We start from the raw sequence: 19,108 nt of genomic DNA, 5'->3' as shown, positions 1-19,108 counted from the left end.
AATGCCGCTGATGTTGGCTGATGTTAAAGCTTATAATCAGTTCAGCTACCGTCGACCGAGAACGAACCGACTTCTTTATGGCCAAGCAAGAAGTAGTACATAAAGTATGAGAGAGAGAAAGAGATTTGGAGAGAGAGAACTCCCACACAATTTTTGCCGGCCACATGGCCCATGACGTTGCTTTGGGGGCTCGTCGTCTGTATCTCATGACGTCATTTGAGCGAAAACATATTTGTTTTTAATTATTATATAAACTTTATTGCCTTATATTAATAGAAAAATCATTGAAAATTTTTAACAACATCATCGTTAACTTAATCACTCTGCGGTATTACACTAAACAAATTAGACATTAACTGCAGATAATCTTCCTCAACCAATTGAACCTGAGATAATTCACAGAAACCCGGTTCGGTAGGTAAAGAGAAACTATGCAATTCCAATTCAGTTGAGGTATCATCTTCTGTGGCATATTCTCCTTCGGCATAGAGACGTTTACGACTTACGGCCCCATCCAAACTGGGTGTCGATGCGGCCACTTGTTGTGCATTTTGTGCAGCAGCCCCACCAATGGGACTTAGGACACGAGTCATATCGAAATTTGTTCTCTGCTGATGCTGTAAATGCTGCCGCCTCACCACATTCACACGCAATTCATTCAGATTGGAGGTACTAACACGTCGCACGACATCCGTATTACGGGTCGCTAAACTTCTGGCGGGATCGTGAAATTTAATCTTTAATAGACCATGCTTACGCCTCACCCATTGACAGCGTGAATCACGATAATCCACAATCACCTTGCGACGCACAAACTCATGATAACTGAGGAGCTCACTGTTGACATCTCGACGAATTATTTGTTTCCAACGTTGCTCTAGTTCGGGCAGGCGTATCATAAAAATCCCTTGCGAGGCAACAAACATCAACAAATGCTCCAGGGCCACCAAACACAATTGACCATCTAAGTTGGAGAGTAGCTCAGTCGAAGGGCATGCCACTGAGGATATAGAATTGGTTGAAAGGTTCTTGGAAAAAGTGCGTGAACTTGGATTGATTGGTGAATGAATGGAACTGGTTGTATCACATTGATCCGCCATATGTCCTATATCCAGATTGTTTAACTTATTGAGAGGTAGTTCATTGAAGCCATGATTTTGCTAAAAGAAAATCATAAAATAAATCAATTGAAAAACGTTTTATTAGTGAGTTAAACTTACCAGATTTAAAGCCTTAACAAAAATGGTAACCATATTGAGTAGCATGCCAAATGTTAGGGAAACATTTTGATCATTTAATTTTGATGCCCCGAATGTCACATCCAAAATGATATCCCATTCGTGTGGCGAATAAATGGTATTGCAAAGTAAATCTAAAAGATCCGGTGAGAATTGTTGCAACGACTTGACACAATAAATAATGATGTAAATGAGTCTAAAATGAGAAAGATTATTAGTTTTAAAGAATTAAAGGAATATAAAGATGAGTTAGCTTACTCATTGCAGGCTGTAATGATTTCATCATCAATGCAAATGTTATCCGTGCTACGTAATATCTCCAATTGAGAGCGTCGACCAGCTAAAAGACACTTTAAATTGCGTTGCTGATGAAACAGCGCAGAGGAATGACACAAAAGACCTTTGACAGCGCGCTACATAAAAAAATTAAATGAGTTAAAAAACTCTATAAACTGTTTTCGCACCATAATTACCATTATATTGGCCAACGATGAAGGATGATCTGAACGCCATTCCTTTGCATGCACCGATAGACTCGCCACTAGTGTAATAGCTGCTTTGATTAACTGCATGGCCGCTGGTTCTAGTGATTGTTTAACCAGCAAAAGCGATTCGACCAAATAAACCTCATGTATGCCAATGAATTGTAAGACTTCCGGGAGAAAACTTTTCTTATGCTTATCATAGATTATGTTAACCAACTCAATGCCTCTGGCATAGATGGGCCACCATTCCTCCACGGTCCAGCGATCCTTATCAGTTCCTTGGGGTTTGCTAAATTCATTTATTTTCGATTGCAAAAGTTCACGCGGTGGCAATAGGTTCAACCATAAACATTCTCCCACATCGCAATGCAAAAACTCTACAGAACAATGACTTTTGGCAAAGACTATCAGGACATCTAAGAGTTGGGCACTCAACACTTGTTTCGAGTGCAATGGCAAGGTGTGGGAGATGCAGCGCATTAGTCGTTGGAACAGTCTCACCGAGACAAAAGGTAAATCCCAATTGCCGGGACCATCATTGTGGAATATAGTGGCCACTGCTTTAAGCAAGTTGAGACACAATATTAAGGAATTTTCTGAGATCTCGGACGGCTTTGATTTATCCAGTTGTTGATCCAAGCTAACCGAATTCTCCATATGCTGCAGTTCCATGGAAATAATGCTAACCACAGAGTTGAGAAAACGCAAAGCAATCGATGAATCCTTGATTAACAAATTGGTATGCAAATGGGCGCATTTCGTTATAATGGCCAGACATGCCTCTTTCGCCCTCACATGTAAATCCTCATACGATGAGCATATCCTATTCATTAACTGCAGTAAATTCTCCATTAATTCCTCCTCATCTTGCGGAGAATTAGTATAAGAATGATTGAATTTAAGCAAAATGAATACATAAAGTTCAGCCAACATTATAAAGGGCCGCATATCATCCAAATAATGAGCTCGATCCACCAACACACTTAAACAATTTTTAGCCAAAAGCTTGAATTGAGGTTCCGGGATGGTCATGAACTTTGGTTGCTTCTTCAAAAGTATGATAATTAAGTCTTTAAATGATTGCAAACAGCAAATCCAATCGGGCAAATCATCCGAGGAACTCAATTGTTTTGCCGGCTCCTTGGGCATAACGAAAACATAATCCAACCACTTTTCAAACCATTTTTTCTCAAAGAACTTTTCCAAAACTTTCTTTAGGGCTTCATTTTTATCATCGCCAGTGTATATCTCAATGGATACCATATTGATCAATTGCGTATAGATGCGTAGATTGGGCTGAAGTTCGGAGAAGAGGGGCGAGCATAGTTTATCCCAGAAACCCTTCTCCTTGGTCAGATCATTAACAAGCATTTGCAAATTATTTTTCCACAACGAATTGAAAATATTCATTATTTTGCCAGGCAATATTTGCTGTATGGTTAGTGGTTCCTCTTGCAGGGCATCAAGAAATTCCCTCATATAGGTAACAATACTTTCACCAATATTGGGTGTCGTCTTGCCATAAATCTCCTTGCCAAAAAAGGATTGAGCACGTTTGTCCTCCTTATAATTGACCTTAAAGAAGGCTTCGGTTACGCCAGGTTGCTTGGCTATACAGGCATCGACCAGCTCCAGAATGGCTACCTTAATGGCATCACTCTCCAAGTCATCGGGCATCTTTTGCATAAATGTCAGTCTGATCTGATCCGCCTCCATGTCCAGGCAGGCCAACAGCGACATATTAAACTCCAAAGCAATTCGCTTTAGCAGGCGACACGATAAAATGGGTAACCATCTATCGAATATATTGGACATATAACTACAGACTGTGGGTATAATCCTGAGGGTATCTCTCTGCTTGGGTTGCGTATAGATCAGAGCCTCCAGAGGCGATAGAGAATTCTCTCCCGTCTTGCCATAGACACTCTCCTTCATGCGCAGCAGTTGCATTAAAATGCGCATTGACAGTCTCACCAGCATCATTAGACCATGTGGCTGTTGTTGCATCCAATTTGTTTCCAATTCCATGGAATATTGTACAAAGGCATTGCCGACGCCCACAAAACGTAGCAGGACCAAACCATTCTCCAGGTTAAGCAACGAGTAAACACAAACTTTTAGCAACAGATCTGCTGAAACTGTGGACGGGCCATTGCTTGAGGATCCAATTAAATCCAAGATATCACATATGAAACTCAAGACTTCAAAGTATATACGATTCTTGTCCTGTTGCTTCTTAAAGTGCCAGGCATGGATATGAGGAAAAACATCTCTTAGTAGGAAAATCAAACCAGGAATTTCCACCTGAGTATAACGATTCCTTTTCAGTTTCGTATATGTGCGCAGGAAATGCAAATAGGCCAGCAGAAAGTCATAACTCTCATTCTTCTTCTCCACATTGTCTATAATGGAGCCAAGGAAACGGGATTCAAAACAAACTTCACTCCCACTCGCATAGAGTTTGTAATCATTGAGAACATCCGCTCCCGTGGATGCAGTAATCGATGGCAGTATACCCAAATGTCTGACTCTGTTGAAGATCTCCTCATCCACCAGATGCAGCAGGGCAGTGCAGACATTTAGACAACTGGCCATTAATCGTGCCGGCGGATACTGCAAACTCTTGAATTTGTTCAACAGGTCTATGCACATTTCTGTGGGATGAACCATTTGGGAACTGATGCCATCTATGGACTTGACCCGTTGCACAGCTGCCTCCAAATACATTAGACCAGCCTCGACACGTTTGATCCTCTCACTGGACTCAAATTCACCATTCAGATGTGGCGTTTCCTTCAACAGGCAGTTAATCTCATGATGCAAAGCATGAAAAAAGTTCACCTGAGTACGAAAATGCATAAAACAGCTTGAAGGATGTTGTACTGCCGTGCAGGTGGTTCCAGCTGCCAACTCGAAGTCTATGTGAGCAAAAGGCTTGACACTTGCCGTCAATTCATATTCATCCGTGCCTAGTTCTCGCAATCTGTGCTCTTTTTCATCATAAATTACAGCCAATATGGGTAAGGATTCCAATTGATTTTTGATCTGTAAATGGAATTAATTTCAATTAAATGCAAAGCGAAATTCATGGCAAAGGCATCCATCCACTTACATAAGTGCCCTGTCCTGCTTTGGTCAAGGCCACAGCCAACTTAGAAAGGTGACCAAATTCAAGAGGAAAGTTTTCCAGCAATGAATTATAAAGCGAACGAATACCACCATCTAAAAGTACATATAATTAAATATTTGATAATTATTAATTTTCTATATATAGCCCACCTTCTTGACTACAAAAATCCTTGGCCAATTGGGGCCATGACAAGAGTTCACAGAGTACATCATAGATTCCCTCATATTGTGAGCAACTTCCATCGCCATCGAAGAGATCACACAAATAACCCAACTGATTGTAGATGGTCTTTCTAACAATTCGCGATAGCAAACTGTCATCGGAGAACATGGGATGCTTGAGAATGGAATGCATTTGAATGAAACATTTCAAATCCACTGAACGTTTGCCCAATTGACGGCAGAATAGTAAACTGGCTGGATCATCTGCATCATTGGTCAGACGCAGGCGTAGCAACATCCAAGCGAGAAGTAAAGGACCATGCTCTGTTTTATGATGCATAGAGGCAATATCTACATTGAGATCCGCTATGAATTGCTCAATCTCATTGCTGGGCAAATGTTCGAGGGAATCAAAGGATTTCAGAAGCAACATCTGTTCCGAGTAGGTGAGAGTTTTAATTAGATCCTGATGATAGATATTTGCCTCGTTTAGGTTATTGTAGATCCGTCCAAACGAATGCTGCTTGAAGGCGGAAAACATGCGCTTTATCTCCTTTAGACCCATGGGCAAATGTTCGCTGAGAAGCAACAAGATGTGAAGAACTTCATTCGTTTCTCGGGCATTTCGTTCTGACCAATTGATTAGCCTATCAGACGAATGAAAACATTCTCCCGCCATCAGTTTACGTGGGGGCAGTTCATTTATCAAACTTTCCAATTGCTCCAAGTAAGAGTGAAGCAATTTTTCCAGCGTCAGATTGTCTACAATCTGAATGTATTGCTTCTGATACGGATGATTTGGTACTCCATAGAATACTAATATATTCTTCATTATCTTTAGGACAATCATCCGTTCGAGCGAATAATAATGACGAATATCCTCCAGCAATTTGGTCATAGTGGTATCTGTGGATATGAGTTGGGTCAGCAAACTGGATGAACCTCTATACTCTTTGGTTAGATAATAGCACAGTAAATCCCAGCATTGTGTAGACTCAAGATTTAGCATTTCCTGCAATGTCTCCGTGAAGGGCAATAGCTTCTCCTGTTTCTTCTCCTTCAACAAAGTGGCCAAATCGACATTTGAAGCATTCTTGGGCTTGAACTGAAGCACACCATCCTGCAGTTCAGAGGAGATGCGGAGTAACTCCTCACCCACTGTCTCTTGCGGTGTCTCAAAGTGTATGCCAGAGACCATTTGCCACAGCCGTTTCCAATCATGGCTAAAAGACGATCAGAATGAATATTAGATGGGAATCTATTGGTTTTAATGAGCACTTACATGTTGCTTCTCTTTTCGACTGCCGGCATGGTTGTGTTTTAATAAATAATAATAAATAAAAACTCTCGGTTTCCCACGCGCAACTTTCGCGGTAAATTTGAAGCTGCCAACTCGTTTTTTTTTTGGCAATATAGTGAAATATTCTGCCGGCTGTATTTTGTGATCACATTGTGATTAAAATGTTCAAATTTCTATTCAACGTTTCAAAACGTTTGATCACGTAGAATTATTATTATTCATTTAGAAGAACTTTAACAAATTTATTTTTGTTTTTGTTTATCGCTCAATTGCTGGACTAAGTAACATTTGCTTTTTAACTGTGACTGATAGAAAAATATTTGCTCATCTCTAGTATCGGCACAGTTTGGTCACATTAATTTATCGTGCTTCTGGCGCATTTCATTAGTTTTTGTTTCTTATTTTTAATTGAGAGAAATAAATGTCATTTCAATTGCCAACGACTACCACAGCTCCGGCTGCTGCACCTGCGTTCTCCTTTGGACTAAATACCTCAGCTGCAACAGCCGCAGTGCCGGCGGCAAAGCCAACGTTTTCATTTGCCGCACCGGCAGCAACTGGAGTGCCCACACTTGGCGCCAATCTAGGAGGAGGCGATGCAGACGCTGCTAAGGTGGCTGCCCAGGCAGCACCTCCACCCTTCGGTGGCTTTGGACTGGGAGCAACCACGACGCCAGCTTTGGGAACTGTGACACCAGTGGCAACCACATCGGCTGCAGCTCCAGCTGCCACACAGCTCTTTGGTGGTTTTAAGGCCCCGGCTGCAGCAGCACCAGCAGCAGTAATAGCACCGGTGGTGGCAGCAACCACTACTGCAGCTCCTGCTCTTGCTCCACTGGTGTCGGCGCCTGCTCCCGTTGCTGTGGCTTCCACTTTGCCTGCAGTGGGTACCACTGCTCTCAATGCAGCTGCAGTTCCAGCCACCACTGGAGGTTTTGCCAACCTTACTACAGAAACCAAAACCACGGACTCATCAGCCGTCTCCACCACTACCCAAATGTCGTACAATCAACTGGAGGATCATATCAACAAATGGACACTTGAGTTCGAAGAGCAAGAGAAAATCTTCACCGAACAGGCCACCCAAATCAATGCCTGGGATAAGCTTCTAATAAGCAACAACCTCAAAATTGTCGAACTAAACGATGCAGTACGTAAAGTAAAAAACGATCAACAAGTGCTGGATCAGGAACTGGAATTTATTGCCACCCAGCACAAAGAGCTCGAGGAGAGTTTGGGCCCCCTGGAAAAGGAATTCAATAGTTTGAATCGTGACGATGTGGAGCGCAAGCAAACGTATCTAATGGTTGAGAATCTGGATACCCAACTTAAGCAAATGTCGGAGGATCTCAAGGAGATAATTGATAATCTGAATGAGGCCAACAAGGGGCAGGATAACACCGATCCCATAATCCAAATTGGCAAGATATTAAATGCCCACATGAGCTCCCTGCAATGGATTGAGTCCCAGTCCACCAACATATGCAAGAAATTGGATGACATTGGCAAGATTCAAGATAGCCAAAAAAGAGAAATCTTTCGTCCTCCCTTCTAGAATACATATACTTATATATAAATATAGAATGTATAATTTGGAAAATAAAAATTGTTATATTCCATTAAAAGAAAACAGAGTTAAAGAAATTGAATAATGAATTCTATTTTTCCATTTCATAAACTTAATAAATTGTTTATTTCTTTTTTTTTACATACAAAAATATATATTTGAAACAATGTCCATTAATAATTCTTAAAGTGCTTAAGTCTAAAGAGCGGAGCCTTTCTACCCTTAGTACTACAGGCTAAGAATCCACTATTTGGGGAAAAGGCGATTCCACGGACATAGCCAATAGAATCATGATTTTGAGTTGGAAAATTCGCATAGACCGTGGAGCTAGGAAAATGTGCCAATTTTAAAGAATTCATGACATCAATCGAACACATGGCCAGCAGTTCGGATGAATGATTAAATTTCAAGCCCGTGACCGAGGTGCGCAAATTCATGAAGCTCTTCTCAGGAGTGGGAACCGAGGACTTCCATACCTTCTCATAGTCATAGATATTGACGACGCCCTCACTACTGCCAGTGGCCAGAAGGCGTTGATTGGGTGACAACTCAATGGTTTGGCCATTGATGCAGCCCTCATCCGTGAATGAATGCTCCACGATGCGTTGTCGAATCGAAAGTATATTAACCTGGCTGGTGATGCCACAGCAGATAACATGGTTGGAATCTGCCGTCCAGCTGAGTGCTCTCACTTGACCCTCCTGTTTGTAGGTGTGCAGCAGCTCATTAGTGTCCGTGGTGTAAATGTGTATATGACCAAAGGCTCCACATACGGCTATATATTTGCCGCACGGGGAAATCTCGAAACGATTGAAGCTCTTTACATCCTTGTGAATCTTTAAATACGTCGCCTTGGCCTCCAGCAGATCGTATACACAATAGAGTGGTCGTGAGGATCCAAAAAATGCCTTTGTTCCGCAAGGTGTTATCCTTGTGCAATAGATCGGGAATTTGGGAAATCTAATCGTATGCAATTTCTCATTCTTTTGGCCATCCACCTTATAAAGACTGGCCATGCCATTTTGGCCAGATACCAGAGCCGCTGTACTCGTCGGATGAAATTGAACACCGGATACGGTAAGCTCGCTGTAGGTGGCTCTATTTAAATCTTTGACTTTTTTGAAATACAAGATCTTGGGTCTTAACTCTCGCGACTTGGCCTTGTGGTCTATGAAGCCAACAGTCTTCAATAGTTGCTCATCATCGGAGGAGGAGGAATCGGTGGAATCCACGCCCTTTTGTCGCTTCTCCTTTGGCTCTGCCCATTTGGGTTGGGCCATGGTACGTTCATAACGCTGGGTTAGATATTCTTTGTAGGACTTATCTTTCTTCAAGTGATTCAAGGGTCCTGTATGTTTTGTGGCCTTCTTGACCTCGCCCACTTCCAAATCATCATCATCCGAGTCGGTCCAAGCTGCTTGCCGTTTGGTAACAGGTTTCTTTGCTTTCTCCTCATCTTCGGGTTGGTATTTGTGGCCCACAGATTTAGCTAGATTTGAAAGAAATTTCTGCTTATCCCCAAAGAGCACCTTTTCCATGGGCACTTCAATGTAGGTCGATACCGCTTTTTGGGCTTCTTCCTTTTTCTCCTCCTTGGCATAGATGTCCATAAGCTCCTTTAGGTCATCCATGCTATCGCTGGAGTCGTCAGCATTCATGGTTGTATATAGCTTTTAACAATCAATCTGTAAATTAATGTCTTTTAACAGCAAAAAGTATACACGTGCAGTGTTTTAGTGTGCCCAGATGCTGTAAACAAAATATACTAGCCCGGTAAACGAAAACAGCTGTTTACATGCTGGTATGACACTTTTACAATTTTATTTTATTTACAATTATTTTTCGAATAATTTAAACTGAAAATGGTTATAAAAGTATTCTTTTATTCATCTGTACTTTTAATCCAACTTTGTTTGGCTGGTTAGTTGTAAATTTAATTCAAACGGGAAAAACATTTTTCCAGTGTGTACACACTGAATGGTGGGAAATATATTTGGCGGCTTTTTTGAAATACGTTTACAATCTAAACTGCTTGCGAGAATGTTTAATTCTTAATTCTAAGCCAATTTCAAAAATGAAACTCCACTTTGTTATGAAAACCTTTCATAATTATAACTAATATTTGTTTAATATATTTCAGAGAACATCAATAAAAATGAAATTGCATATATTGGCAAGTTGGCAGCACCTCGTGGTCAGTTTTGAAGCCCTGAAGAATGAAAGCGCGTAGCGTGGTGCGTGAAACTTTGATCGTAAAAGCATTTAAATACAAATTCTTGGAATTAAAGTGACTTGAGATATCAATAATATAAAAAAACACACGGATACCAGCAATAATTATGTACATTTCATCTGCAACCCTTTTTGCCTTCGTCTGCGATTAACTGCGGTAAGCTCATTCATATCCTTTACTTGTTCTTCCTCTTACCGTTTTTTTGTTTTATGACACGCGTAATTCGAGTCAAAATATGCAATTAAACAAAAACTTCTTGACTGTAAAAATATTTGCATAACTTGGGCAAACAAATGTCAGAGCACGTCGTCCTCGTCATCGTCGTCGGCGGCGGCATCATCTCAAGCTGAAAGACAATGCTAAGTTGTTGTTGAACTTGTCATTACACACACACAAACACACACACCGTGCACCATCCTCCCCCACACACACACATACAAAACAAAACCATGGGGTGGTACTTCAACTAAAGTGTAGATTAATAGCCTGGGCGTAGAGTGAGACAGAGAGCCAGGGACAAAGAGTGAGAACGGCATAGACTGAGTGGGGGTGGTGGAGATGGTGATGGGAGTGAGTATAAGCAAGAGGGCAGAAATCAGCGCTCGTAAAATTTACGTAAAATTCATTAAGCGCAACAAAAGACGAGGAAAAACAGGTTGCTGCCAAAAAGTAAGAGAGGGGATTTACAGGAACACGAAAGACACAGAGAGAGAAAAAAAATGGATTCTCGGCTAGTTTTCCTTTCTAACCGTTCCACTCTTCATACATATATTACGTAACAAAGTTTTAAAAAGAAGCTTTTAGCGTAATGTGTGTCAAAATAAACAAATGTAACAAATAATTTCCAAATTTCAAGGAAATTCACAAGGATCATAAATATCTTTTACTGCAAACACTATCTTGTGTGAACCAACATCCGTATTTAAAACTCACAAGGACTTCGCAAACTACTTAACAATACGTTAAATACATTTGGGCATTTTTCAAAAGTTTTCATTGAATTTTTTAAAAAACTTTTCAGATACTAAAAAACTATGGTTTTTAGAAAACTTTTGGCCTTTGATTTTCTTTCAGTGTATTGTACATACAATCGTTTAGAGACAAAAGCCTTTTGCATAGTTGATAAGAAGCGTCGACGCGTTGCGATGCGATACCAAAAGCTTGTGGTTCCCCCTAAAGTGTCTGCCCGGTTTGTTGTTGCGCCACAAATTTTTGTCATTTCAAAGGATACCAGGCCAGCACATACAGAGCACCAGTTACCCCATCCCCATTTATCCCTAACGTATTCCCTCTCTCCGCTTAGTGCAGCGAAGCGAAGCGCAACTATGTATTTTGCGCTGTGCACCTTAAGTAGCCTGAGACGTCATCCTCATCCTCCTCGTCGTCGTCCTTGTCGTCGTCGTCGTCGCCCGGCGTCACAAATGACTGACAGATTAGTGTGTTGACATTAAGTTTTATACCATTTTTTGGCCTTAGCATAGCAAACCAAATGGTTTAAAGTATTCTATTGGTATGGCGTCCAATTTTCGGCCACGCAAAATGTACCAACATGTGTTGCGGTTGTATCCCACTCCTTCACCCAATGCTTGCTTGATGATGATGGTGATGCCAATGCCAATGCCGTTGCCAATGTTGGCTGATTGTGTGTGGCTGTGTGTGTGTGTGTGTGTGTGTGTGTTGGTGTGATTGTGTGTATACAATTTGGGTGGGCGTTCCCGTGGTCGCTGTGGTATGTAATGAGTTTTACGTTCTTGTTATTGTTGTTGTTGTTGTTGTTAATGCCCCCATTCAATTTACCCCCGTGTTGTCGTGGGTGTCTGTCGAAATTTTGTGTGGCCAAGAGATAAGCCTGGCCTCGTCCTAATTCCGGTAATTAACGTCTTTTATCAACTGATTTAAGCGGTTAGGTTTAGGTAACACAAATCCTTACAAGAAACGTAATAGAAAGCACTATGCAAAAGTCCTTAGAAATCCAACAAGGAATTAATCATAAAGTCTCGACGACTTTATTAGCAGAAAATACTTCAATTTTGCCACAAAATTTAAGTATGTTACTTAAAGACTAACTAAAGGTAGGGAAAATTATTGTATAAATGTTGAGACTGATTAACTGCCTTCTTAAGTTGCAACAAACATTCAAATTATGCTTAATTTCTGTTAAAGTTCAGTTACTGAAATTGTTATTAACTTATTTGCTTTATTCTGCAACTGCATACATATTTTGTGCATGCAAATTTTAAGTGCAGTTGGCAAGTATGTACGTTTATTACAAATTTTTTTCCTGGTATGTCAGTACAATACTGACAACACAAGTTGAGCGACGGTAAAAGGGCAGCAGCAAGAACAACAACAACAACTTATTAACGCGCAATCTGAGCTCTGCAATTGACCGCAGCGATGATGATGATGACGGCAACAACGTGAACGACGTTGGCAATGGCGATGGCGATGACGACAGACGGAAACGGAAACGGCAAATAAACGCACGAGAGCACGGATAACGTGCGGACAAACGGACAACACCGACTCCGACTCTGACTCCGGTTCGTTTTGGGTTCAGTAACTACGCGCGCGGTACAATTGTGTTTGCATGCAACATTGAAGCATTGGGGCAAACGGGCATTTATCTGGCTACCCTGCTGGTTGAACCTGCTGCAACTGCGCCAACAACTGGCCACGCCCCAAAATGTAATACATTGCGGTTGGGATGTTGCATGTTTGTGGGCGCTCGCTTGCGTTTTTTCTTTCTCTCTCTCTCTCTCTCTGAACAATCCTTTCCTTTCCATTCCTTTTATTATTTCTGTTTTTTTTTTTGGTTTTTTGCCTGCACGGAAAGGATTTCTGCTGCTTAATTTGTGGCTTTCAACCAAACAGAATGCACATACAAGCATATGTTGGTAGGTAGGTAAAAGAAGAGTTAACCAAATGCTGGCCCAAACAACCAACTAACCAACCAGCCAGCCAGCCAGCCAGCCAGCCAGTCAGCTGGCCATCAACAATCAGCACGAATATTTGCCTTCTAGTATTCCGGGAAGGCCCTTAAATATGATTATGGCCCACATATGTATGCAGGTTTGTTAGTAAAACTGAATTGACGTCGGCCTATGTGGCTGGCTGGCTGGCTTTTGATTGTCCTTTTTGCATCTTCACGATGCAAATTTCCACGAACTTGATTTAATTGTCACACATTATTGTATGTACCACAATTACACGGAAAAATGCGCAACAACAATTCATGGAAAAAATAATAATAACAAACTACGAAGCTCTGGTTTGGTTTCTCTCTCTCACTCTCTCTCTCCTTTCTCCATTTCTTTTATGTTTTCTGCTGTACTTTTGCCCCCCTTTGCGCCATTTTGCAATTGTAGTTTATTTTAATACCGCAATTAGTTGTACGTAGCACTGTGAGGGCACACGCAAAGCCAAAAGCCCAAACCAACACATTGTATTGTGCCCCTCGATGGCACCCACCCCCTCTCTCCATCCATTAGAGGTTGTCATGTTGTTGCTGCACAATTTAAAGGTGGAATGGCAACTGTTGGTGGTTCTGTACTTGGTGCTTTTGTGGCTCATGGTGGCTCGTAGTGTTGTCATTATCGTTAACAGATGCATAAAATGTCCAAAGTGAACGATAATTTTCCAACATACATACATTCCGTGTGTGGGTATATAGATTCATCAATTATGTACTCATTATTCTAAAATCAATTTGTCCACACGGCTTCAGTGCAGGAGTTATTAATTGATTTTTAAGTGTCATTCGAATTGCTCAAATTGTTTCGGTGTCCAATCAGAGAGAAACCAGGTGCTGTCAACGACAAACGACTGCAATACATTCATATACATATATGTATATATGCTATATGCTATATGGTATATCGAATATGCAAAGTGCACTGTGCAAAATGTTAAGGTTTAACTTAAAAAGACTTAACTATAAATTGCTCTAAAAGTGCAGTTGTTTCTTTAGGACTATATTTAGTAGAGAATTCTCTTTAGAACTGTGTTTATATTAGTGCTTTAAGTTAATATGAAGATATGGCTTATACAAACTATCAAGGTAATTATAAATTATAGCTACGTGTCGGTTTAGACCAGCTTAAGGCTTATAGTAATCAAAAAAAAAAACCAAAATACAAAATTTTTTGAATTTTTTAAACATACATACATACATATACTTTTGGTCAACCTGCCTTTCTTCAGACTGGTTTTTGGCCAATTTCTAACTGATTTTAAAAAGTTATACCCAAATGGAAGTGCAATTCGGCATGTTTTAAAATGGCATCAAACACTTATATGTTTGAAAAAAGTGAATTAACTAATGTCGATCCAATTTCGAAAAAAAACCATTTTTTTTAGGAAAATTTTAGTTTTTACATTTCAACGCAGATTGAAAGTAATTGTCCTAACTTAAAGTAAAAGTTATGAAGACAAATGCTTCAATCATCGAGTCATGAATTAAACTTTATTTGAATACAGTTTGCTTGACATTTTATTCTCGCCCGAAAAGATAACTAGATCACTTTCGAAATTCGGTTAAATTTGTCAAAGTTACTGATTCGCAAGTTTTCGAGTTTTTCAAAATTACTTCCAATTTATTTTTGTCAATTAAGCTGTTTTTCCTTTGAGTATTGAATAATCGTTTTACAATCCTTCAAAATCTCGGGGCCCTTATCATACATGCTCATCCTCCTATATTGCTAATCCTGAACTGGAGGCATTTCAAGCTTGAAAGCTAAATAAAAATCAAAAACTTTTGAAATGCTAGATATACATAGTTAAATAAAATAGATAGATATTTTGCTAAAAAAGTTTTCTCACAGGTTAGATAACGATTTTGTTTTTAACGAACTCTCATTTGTCGATGCTCTATTTCTATATTTTTAAATTTCTTAAGTTCTCGAGACCAATTGATGATAACGCGGTGTGAGAGCAATTTTTTTTAAAATCGATTCCTGTTAAACTATTAAAATCCTAGAGGTAAAACTTCTTTTTTAGAAATTCATTTCAATATTTACAGATATTTTATTATTATTTTGGTTTCGATAGAGCAAATATCATCCCATCAAACAACGTTTCCCTTTTTCCTATACCAAAAGTTTGTTTGTTTTGTTTTACCTTACCTTCAAAATGAATTAGGTTGGGAACGAATTTGAAAGGATTTTGTAACATTGTGTAATCGGTAAGGCTAAGGTTCTAGAATGTTTATGTCCTTTGAACGTTTTTCTAGCTTTCTTAGGAGTCGCTAGCTTCTTCTTCTTGGGAAATTGGAAATCCTTCCGAGTTGAGATGAGAACATTTTTTTACAGTGTTGTGTCATTTGCCATATATAGAGAGAAATAAAAACCGTTAAAGTAATCAATTATAAAAGCGCTTTTTATGCTGATTGCACTTAATATTTTTTTTGTGTATGCCTCAACTAAATGCCAATTAAAATTCGTAATTATTTTTTAATGGCATTTTGTGGTCAATATATCCGGCGAATCATTGCACACAGCAGAGAAGGCAAGGATTACGATTGCTTTTGGTTTGAGGCCAGTGACAAGCGCTAACTGGTCGGTGAGGTCATTCAATCGGTCGTTCAGTCGGACGGTCAGTCATTATGATAGTGACGCTATTGACATTTCTGTCGTGAATGGTCAATCCAATACTTACTTCAATATCAAATATCAATTGCATGACTTGTCCAAAGTGATGACGCCTCAAAGCAACACACACACACACACACACTCACAGTCATACATTCATGGCCCAATGTCCTTAGAAAATTGCAAGCAATTGCAACGACTACAAGGACATAAAGGATTCGTATACGCAATGTAAAGGAGAACCACCACATACCGCCTGGAGCGTTCGAAATTCAAGCAATCATCACTATCAACGTTTCGTTTCAAAAACGACACGACACCACACACAGACACACACAATACACTCCTGGAAAAGCGGCAGGTTGTCGCTCATATCGTTTCAAACGACATGCCGCAAGTGACAATCATTTATATTTAATAAACAACTAACAGAAATGCGAGAACGAGCAGCAGCAGCAGCGACAGAAGCATGAATAACTGGCGGTGAGCGGTTCCGGGTGCCTCCATTGATTGCTATGTTCCTGAAATGCCCAAAGGCAGAAAAAGCCACCCAGGACAGGGGACATAGCAGAGGACCAAAGAAGAATGGTGATACGTTGGTCATTGTCTATCTGTGTGTGAGTGTGTATGGCCCGTTAGAAATTGTTTATCATGCATTTTGTTCGGCACTCAATGTTGAGGCGTCTGAATAATGCAGCAGGTAACCACCTACCCTTGAAACCACCCACCACCCACACGACATTTCCGAGTGATCAGCGCGCCAGAACAAAGCAAATAAATAAGTAAGCATGAAACAATACGAAATATAACAGAAAAACACAAGAAAAAAGAAAAAAAAACAAACAACTACAATAATGCCAGACCATAAACTATTCTCTCAATTCCGATTCAGTTGTGTTTTGCTTTGGGCGTTCATTCAAATTGAATATTGAAAGACCATCGACCATACAAAAACTGCCAAACGCTTGAATTATGCATTAATGATGTTTCCCCCTTACCCCTTTTTTTTTCTCACAGTCCAAGTAAAAGGACAAGACAATGGCGTACCCATCCCTCCCTCCAAATCCTGGTTCGACCTGGTTGTTGGCCCCTTTACTTATTAATTTTTTATGCGTCTGCTATTTTTATGCTCGGACATGAAAGAACTTTTTATATGTTTTTTTTTTTTTTTTTTTTTTGAGTTTAGCTGAATTTCCATAAGTGTTGGCTTTGTGGACGTTTTTCCTTTTTTTTTTTTTGTATTTTGGAGGGTGTAGACCAAACGTTTTCGATTATTTAGTGGAAAAATCCAATAAACCGTCTCTGGACATGTAAAACTCATTATTACTTTGGCCATATATAACTCTATTCGATGATGTTTGAATTTGTTACTAAAAACCTCTACCCAGTTGCTTGTGTATTTCAACTTTCAACAGAAACGTTAAACTAATTGTACTTTATATGTATATGCAGAGTAAATGCCCTCAACCTATTCAAATGTACTTAACTCTTTCATTTATACTATCTTACTAAAGGATATGGACATAATTATGGCTTATGTAACTAATTATTGGTAACACTATCTTGAAAAGTTAAGAAGAAGTTTCTTTCTTTCATGAATGTGAATAGCTCATTGATATACTCATTTGACATAATATCTCGTAATTCCTATATACAAATTTCCTCGTACAAATGTAACACTGGAATTTTGAAGCAAAGGACGAGACTAAATTATTATCGAAATTAATGTATGAGTCCTTATGGACTATGTCCTTATCGGTCTAGCCAGATATTACAAATAATATATGTATGACATGTTTCAAATATTTTGCCGATAGTCTTTAAATATGCTATGAAACAGGGTTTGTTTTGTTTTAAAGAGGCCACTTATAATCAAAGTCTGCAGATTATAATGGAGTCATTCACAGTCTAATTCATAAAATTTTGCAATATCATCGAAAAACGGATAATGTTAGTAAAAATATGTTTCCTTATTGAATTAAGAAAAAATAGAAGTGGAAAAAAGTTATCGGCCTGTAAAGTTAGGCGAAGAAAGAGATATGCTGCTGGCGGCAAGAAAAACTTGACGCAGGATCGGCTGAAATTAAAGTTAAAGCCGGCGTTAGGTTCAAGATAGATCTAATTCTGATCCAGACCTTAATCCGAATTTTGGAATTTTCTCTGATAAAATGGAGGCCGTTCAAACTGAAAATGAAATGAATTTGTTTTGACCTTTTTTTGTTTGAATATTGTTGAAAAAAAATAGTAAAACAAATCAGAAAATTATGAATGAGGACACGAACGAAATCGTGGCAATTTCGCGTCGATTGCACTCTGTTTTATGCAATTAAGTTCAAAATTATGGGCTGTATTTTTGAATCAAAAATTTGGTTTCGAGAACCGTTTAAAGTTTGAAGAGCGGGCAACACATGAAAAAACATTGCTTCCTTTCAAAACCCAGCACGACATTCTCAATACTTCAAAGCATAATTTCAACTACAAAGCAACTAAAACGCATAATTTCATACCACTACAAAAGAAAAAATAAAAAAGTGAAAAAAATGTTCCCAACCAAGATAATCTCCTTAAAGGTTACATTCCGTGAGAGGAAAAATGAACTTTTGTCTATTCAATAGGTCTTAAAAGTAACCATAATATTTTAAAATTATAGTTTTAATCTTTTTAAAAGTATTAGATTTTATTGTAAGCCTTATATTCCATTGATTTATCATTATTGTTAAGGGAAAAAACCTTCCTTTTAATATAAAATTAAAAGCGTTACACAATTTATGATAAATGACTACTATTAGTTACTTTAATTTAAATTTTTCTGCAAGTGTATTACAATCGATGTTTTCTTTGTTGACGGTGTTTTGTCAAAGTTGATGAACACAGCAGCAACGGGAACAGCATCGTCATCATCATCATCATGAACATCATCATCATCATGAGCATCACAGTTTGACCCTCATTTGAGTTAAGCTGATGTTAGTTTTCGTCCTGCTTCTTCTCCAGCTCCCTCCCTTCAGGGTGTCAGCGTGACAGTGGCAGTGGCTGCTGACTACATAGTCAACTAGTCAACAACGACAGGGCATTATCATCATCAACAACATGTTGCTGCTGCTGCTGCAGAAACAACAAACTACTAGAATGGGAGCCTCAACAGTGGCCAAGGCAGAGCCAGAAGCAGAGGCGACAATGACTTTACTTCACTTCACCTACTGATAGCATCAGCAAAGCTTTTGTATGCTCCACTGGTCTGCAAAAGCTAGCTAGCTGGCAGGCAGGTTTCCCTTCTCTTGACAATGTTGTGTTGTTACCCCCAGTGTGGCCCGTGACTGTTTCTGCCATTTGAAGTTTTTATGACCCAAAGTGAAACTAATAACAGTAATGCTCAACGTTTATTGAATAGAAGTAACCCAAAGAA

The 19,108-nt window shown here is 39.4% G+C and overlaps 3 protein-coding genes and 1 long non-coding RNA gene across 4 annotated transcripts in view; 2 read left to right on the top strand and 2 right to left on the bottom strand.

The window, feature by feature from the left end:
* Positions 1–257: 257 nt before the first annotated feature.
* LOC6640436 (nucleoporin Nup188) lies at positions 258–6,413 on the bottom strand. Its single transcript, XM_002062975.3, has 7 exons — positions 6,297–6,413; positions 5,003–6,237; positions 4,836–4,945; positions 1,712–4,768; positions 1,497–1,651; positions 1,221–1,434; positions 258–1,160 (listed from the first exon to the last, which is right to left on the bottom strand). The coding sequence occupies exons 1-7, from the start codon at positions 6,323–6,325 to the stop codon at positions 315–317; spliced, it is 5,646 nt and encodes a 1,881-aa protein (XP_002063011.1). The 5' UTR covers positions 6,326–6,413; the 3' UTR covers positions 258–314.
* Positions 6,414–6,658: 245 nt separating this feature from the next.
* On the top strand, positions 6,659–7,897 carry LOC6640403 (nuclear pore glycoprotein p62). The gene has a single exon (XM_023182103.2). It carries the CDS (start codon positions 6,736–6,738, stop codon positions 7,867–7,869), a length of 1,134 nt encoding a protein of 377 aa, XP_023037871.1. The 5' UTR covers positions 6,659–6,735; the 3' UTR covers positions 7,870–7,897.
* Positions 7,898–8,026: 129 nt separating this feature from the next.
* Positions 8,027–9,634, bottom strand: LOC6640599 (U3 small nucleolar RNA-associated protein 18 homolog). Its single transcript, XM_002062977.3, has one exon. The coding sequence runs from the start codon at positions 9,537–9,539 to the stop codon at positions 8,055–8,057; it is 1,485 nt and encodes a 494-aa protein (XP_002063013.1). The 5' UTR covers positions 9,540–9,634; the 3' UTR covers positions 8,027–8,054.
* A 507-nt stretch (positions 9,635–10,141) lies between these two features.
* LOC124460041 overlaps positions 10,142–19,108 on the top strand; it is a 40,064-nt gene continuing 31,097 nt past the window's right edge. Inside the window, exon 1 of the long non-coding RNA XR_006953994.1 lies at positions 10,142–10,270. This is a non-coding gene — a long non-coding RNA (uncharacterized LOC124460041). The remainder of the gene's footprint in view (positions 10,271–19,108) is intronic.

This window comes from Drosophila willistoni (assembly GCF_018902025.1).
Source record: "Drosophila willistoni isolate 14030-0811.24 chromosome 2L unlocalized genomic scaffold, UCI_dwil_1.1 Seg196, whole genome shotgun sequence".
Taxonomy (NCBI): Eukaryota; Metazoa; Arthropoda; class Insecta; order Diptera; family Drosophilidae; genus Drosophila; species Drosophila willistoni.
This window is presented reverse-complemented; position numbering and strand designations above follow the sequence as displayed.

Excerpts from the sequence above, each read along its gene's own strand:
- LOC6640436 (XM_002062975.3), bottom strand. The coding sequence starts at position 6,325 with ATGCCGGCAGTCGAAAAGAGAAGCAACAT. Across the intron at positions 6,238-6,296 it reads GTCGAAAAGAGAAGCAACAT|CCATGATTGGAAACGGCTGT; the intron begins GTAAGTGCTCAT and ends ATCGTCTTTTAG. Across the intron at positions 1,652-1,711 it reads CATCGTTGGCCAATATAATG|CGCGCTGTCAAAGGTCTTTT; the intron begins GTAATTATGGTG and ends TTTTTTATGTAG.
- LOC6640403 (XM_023182103.2), top strand. The coding sequence starts at position 6,736 with ATGTCATTTCAATTGCCAACGACTACCACAGCTCCGGCTGCTGCACCT.
- LOC6640599 (XM_002062977.3), bottom strand. The coding sequence starts at position 9,539 with ATGAATGCTGACGACTCCAGCGATAGCATGGATGACCTAAAGGAGCTT.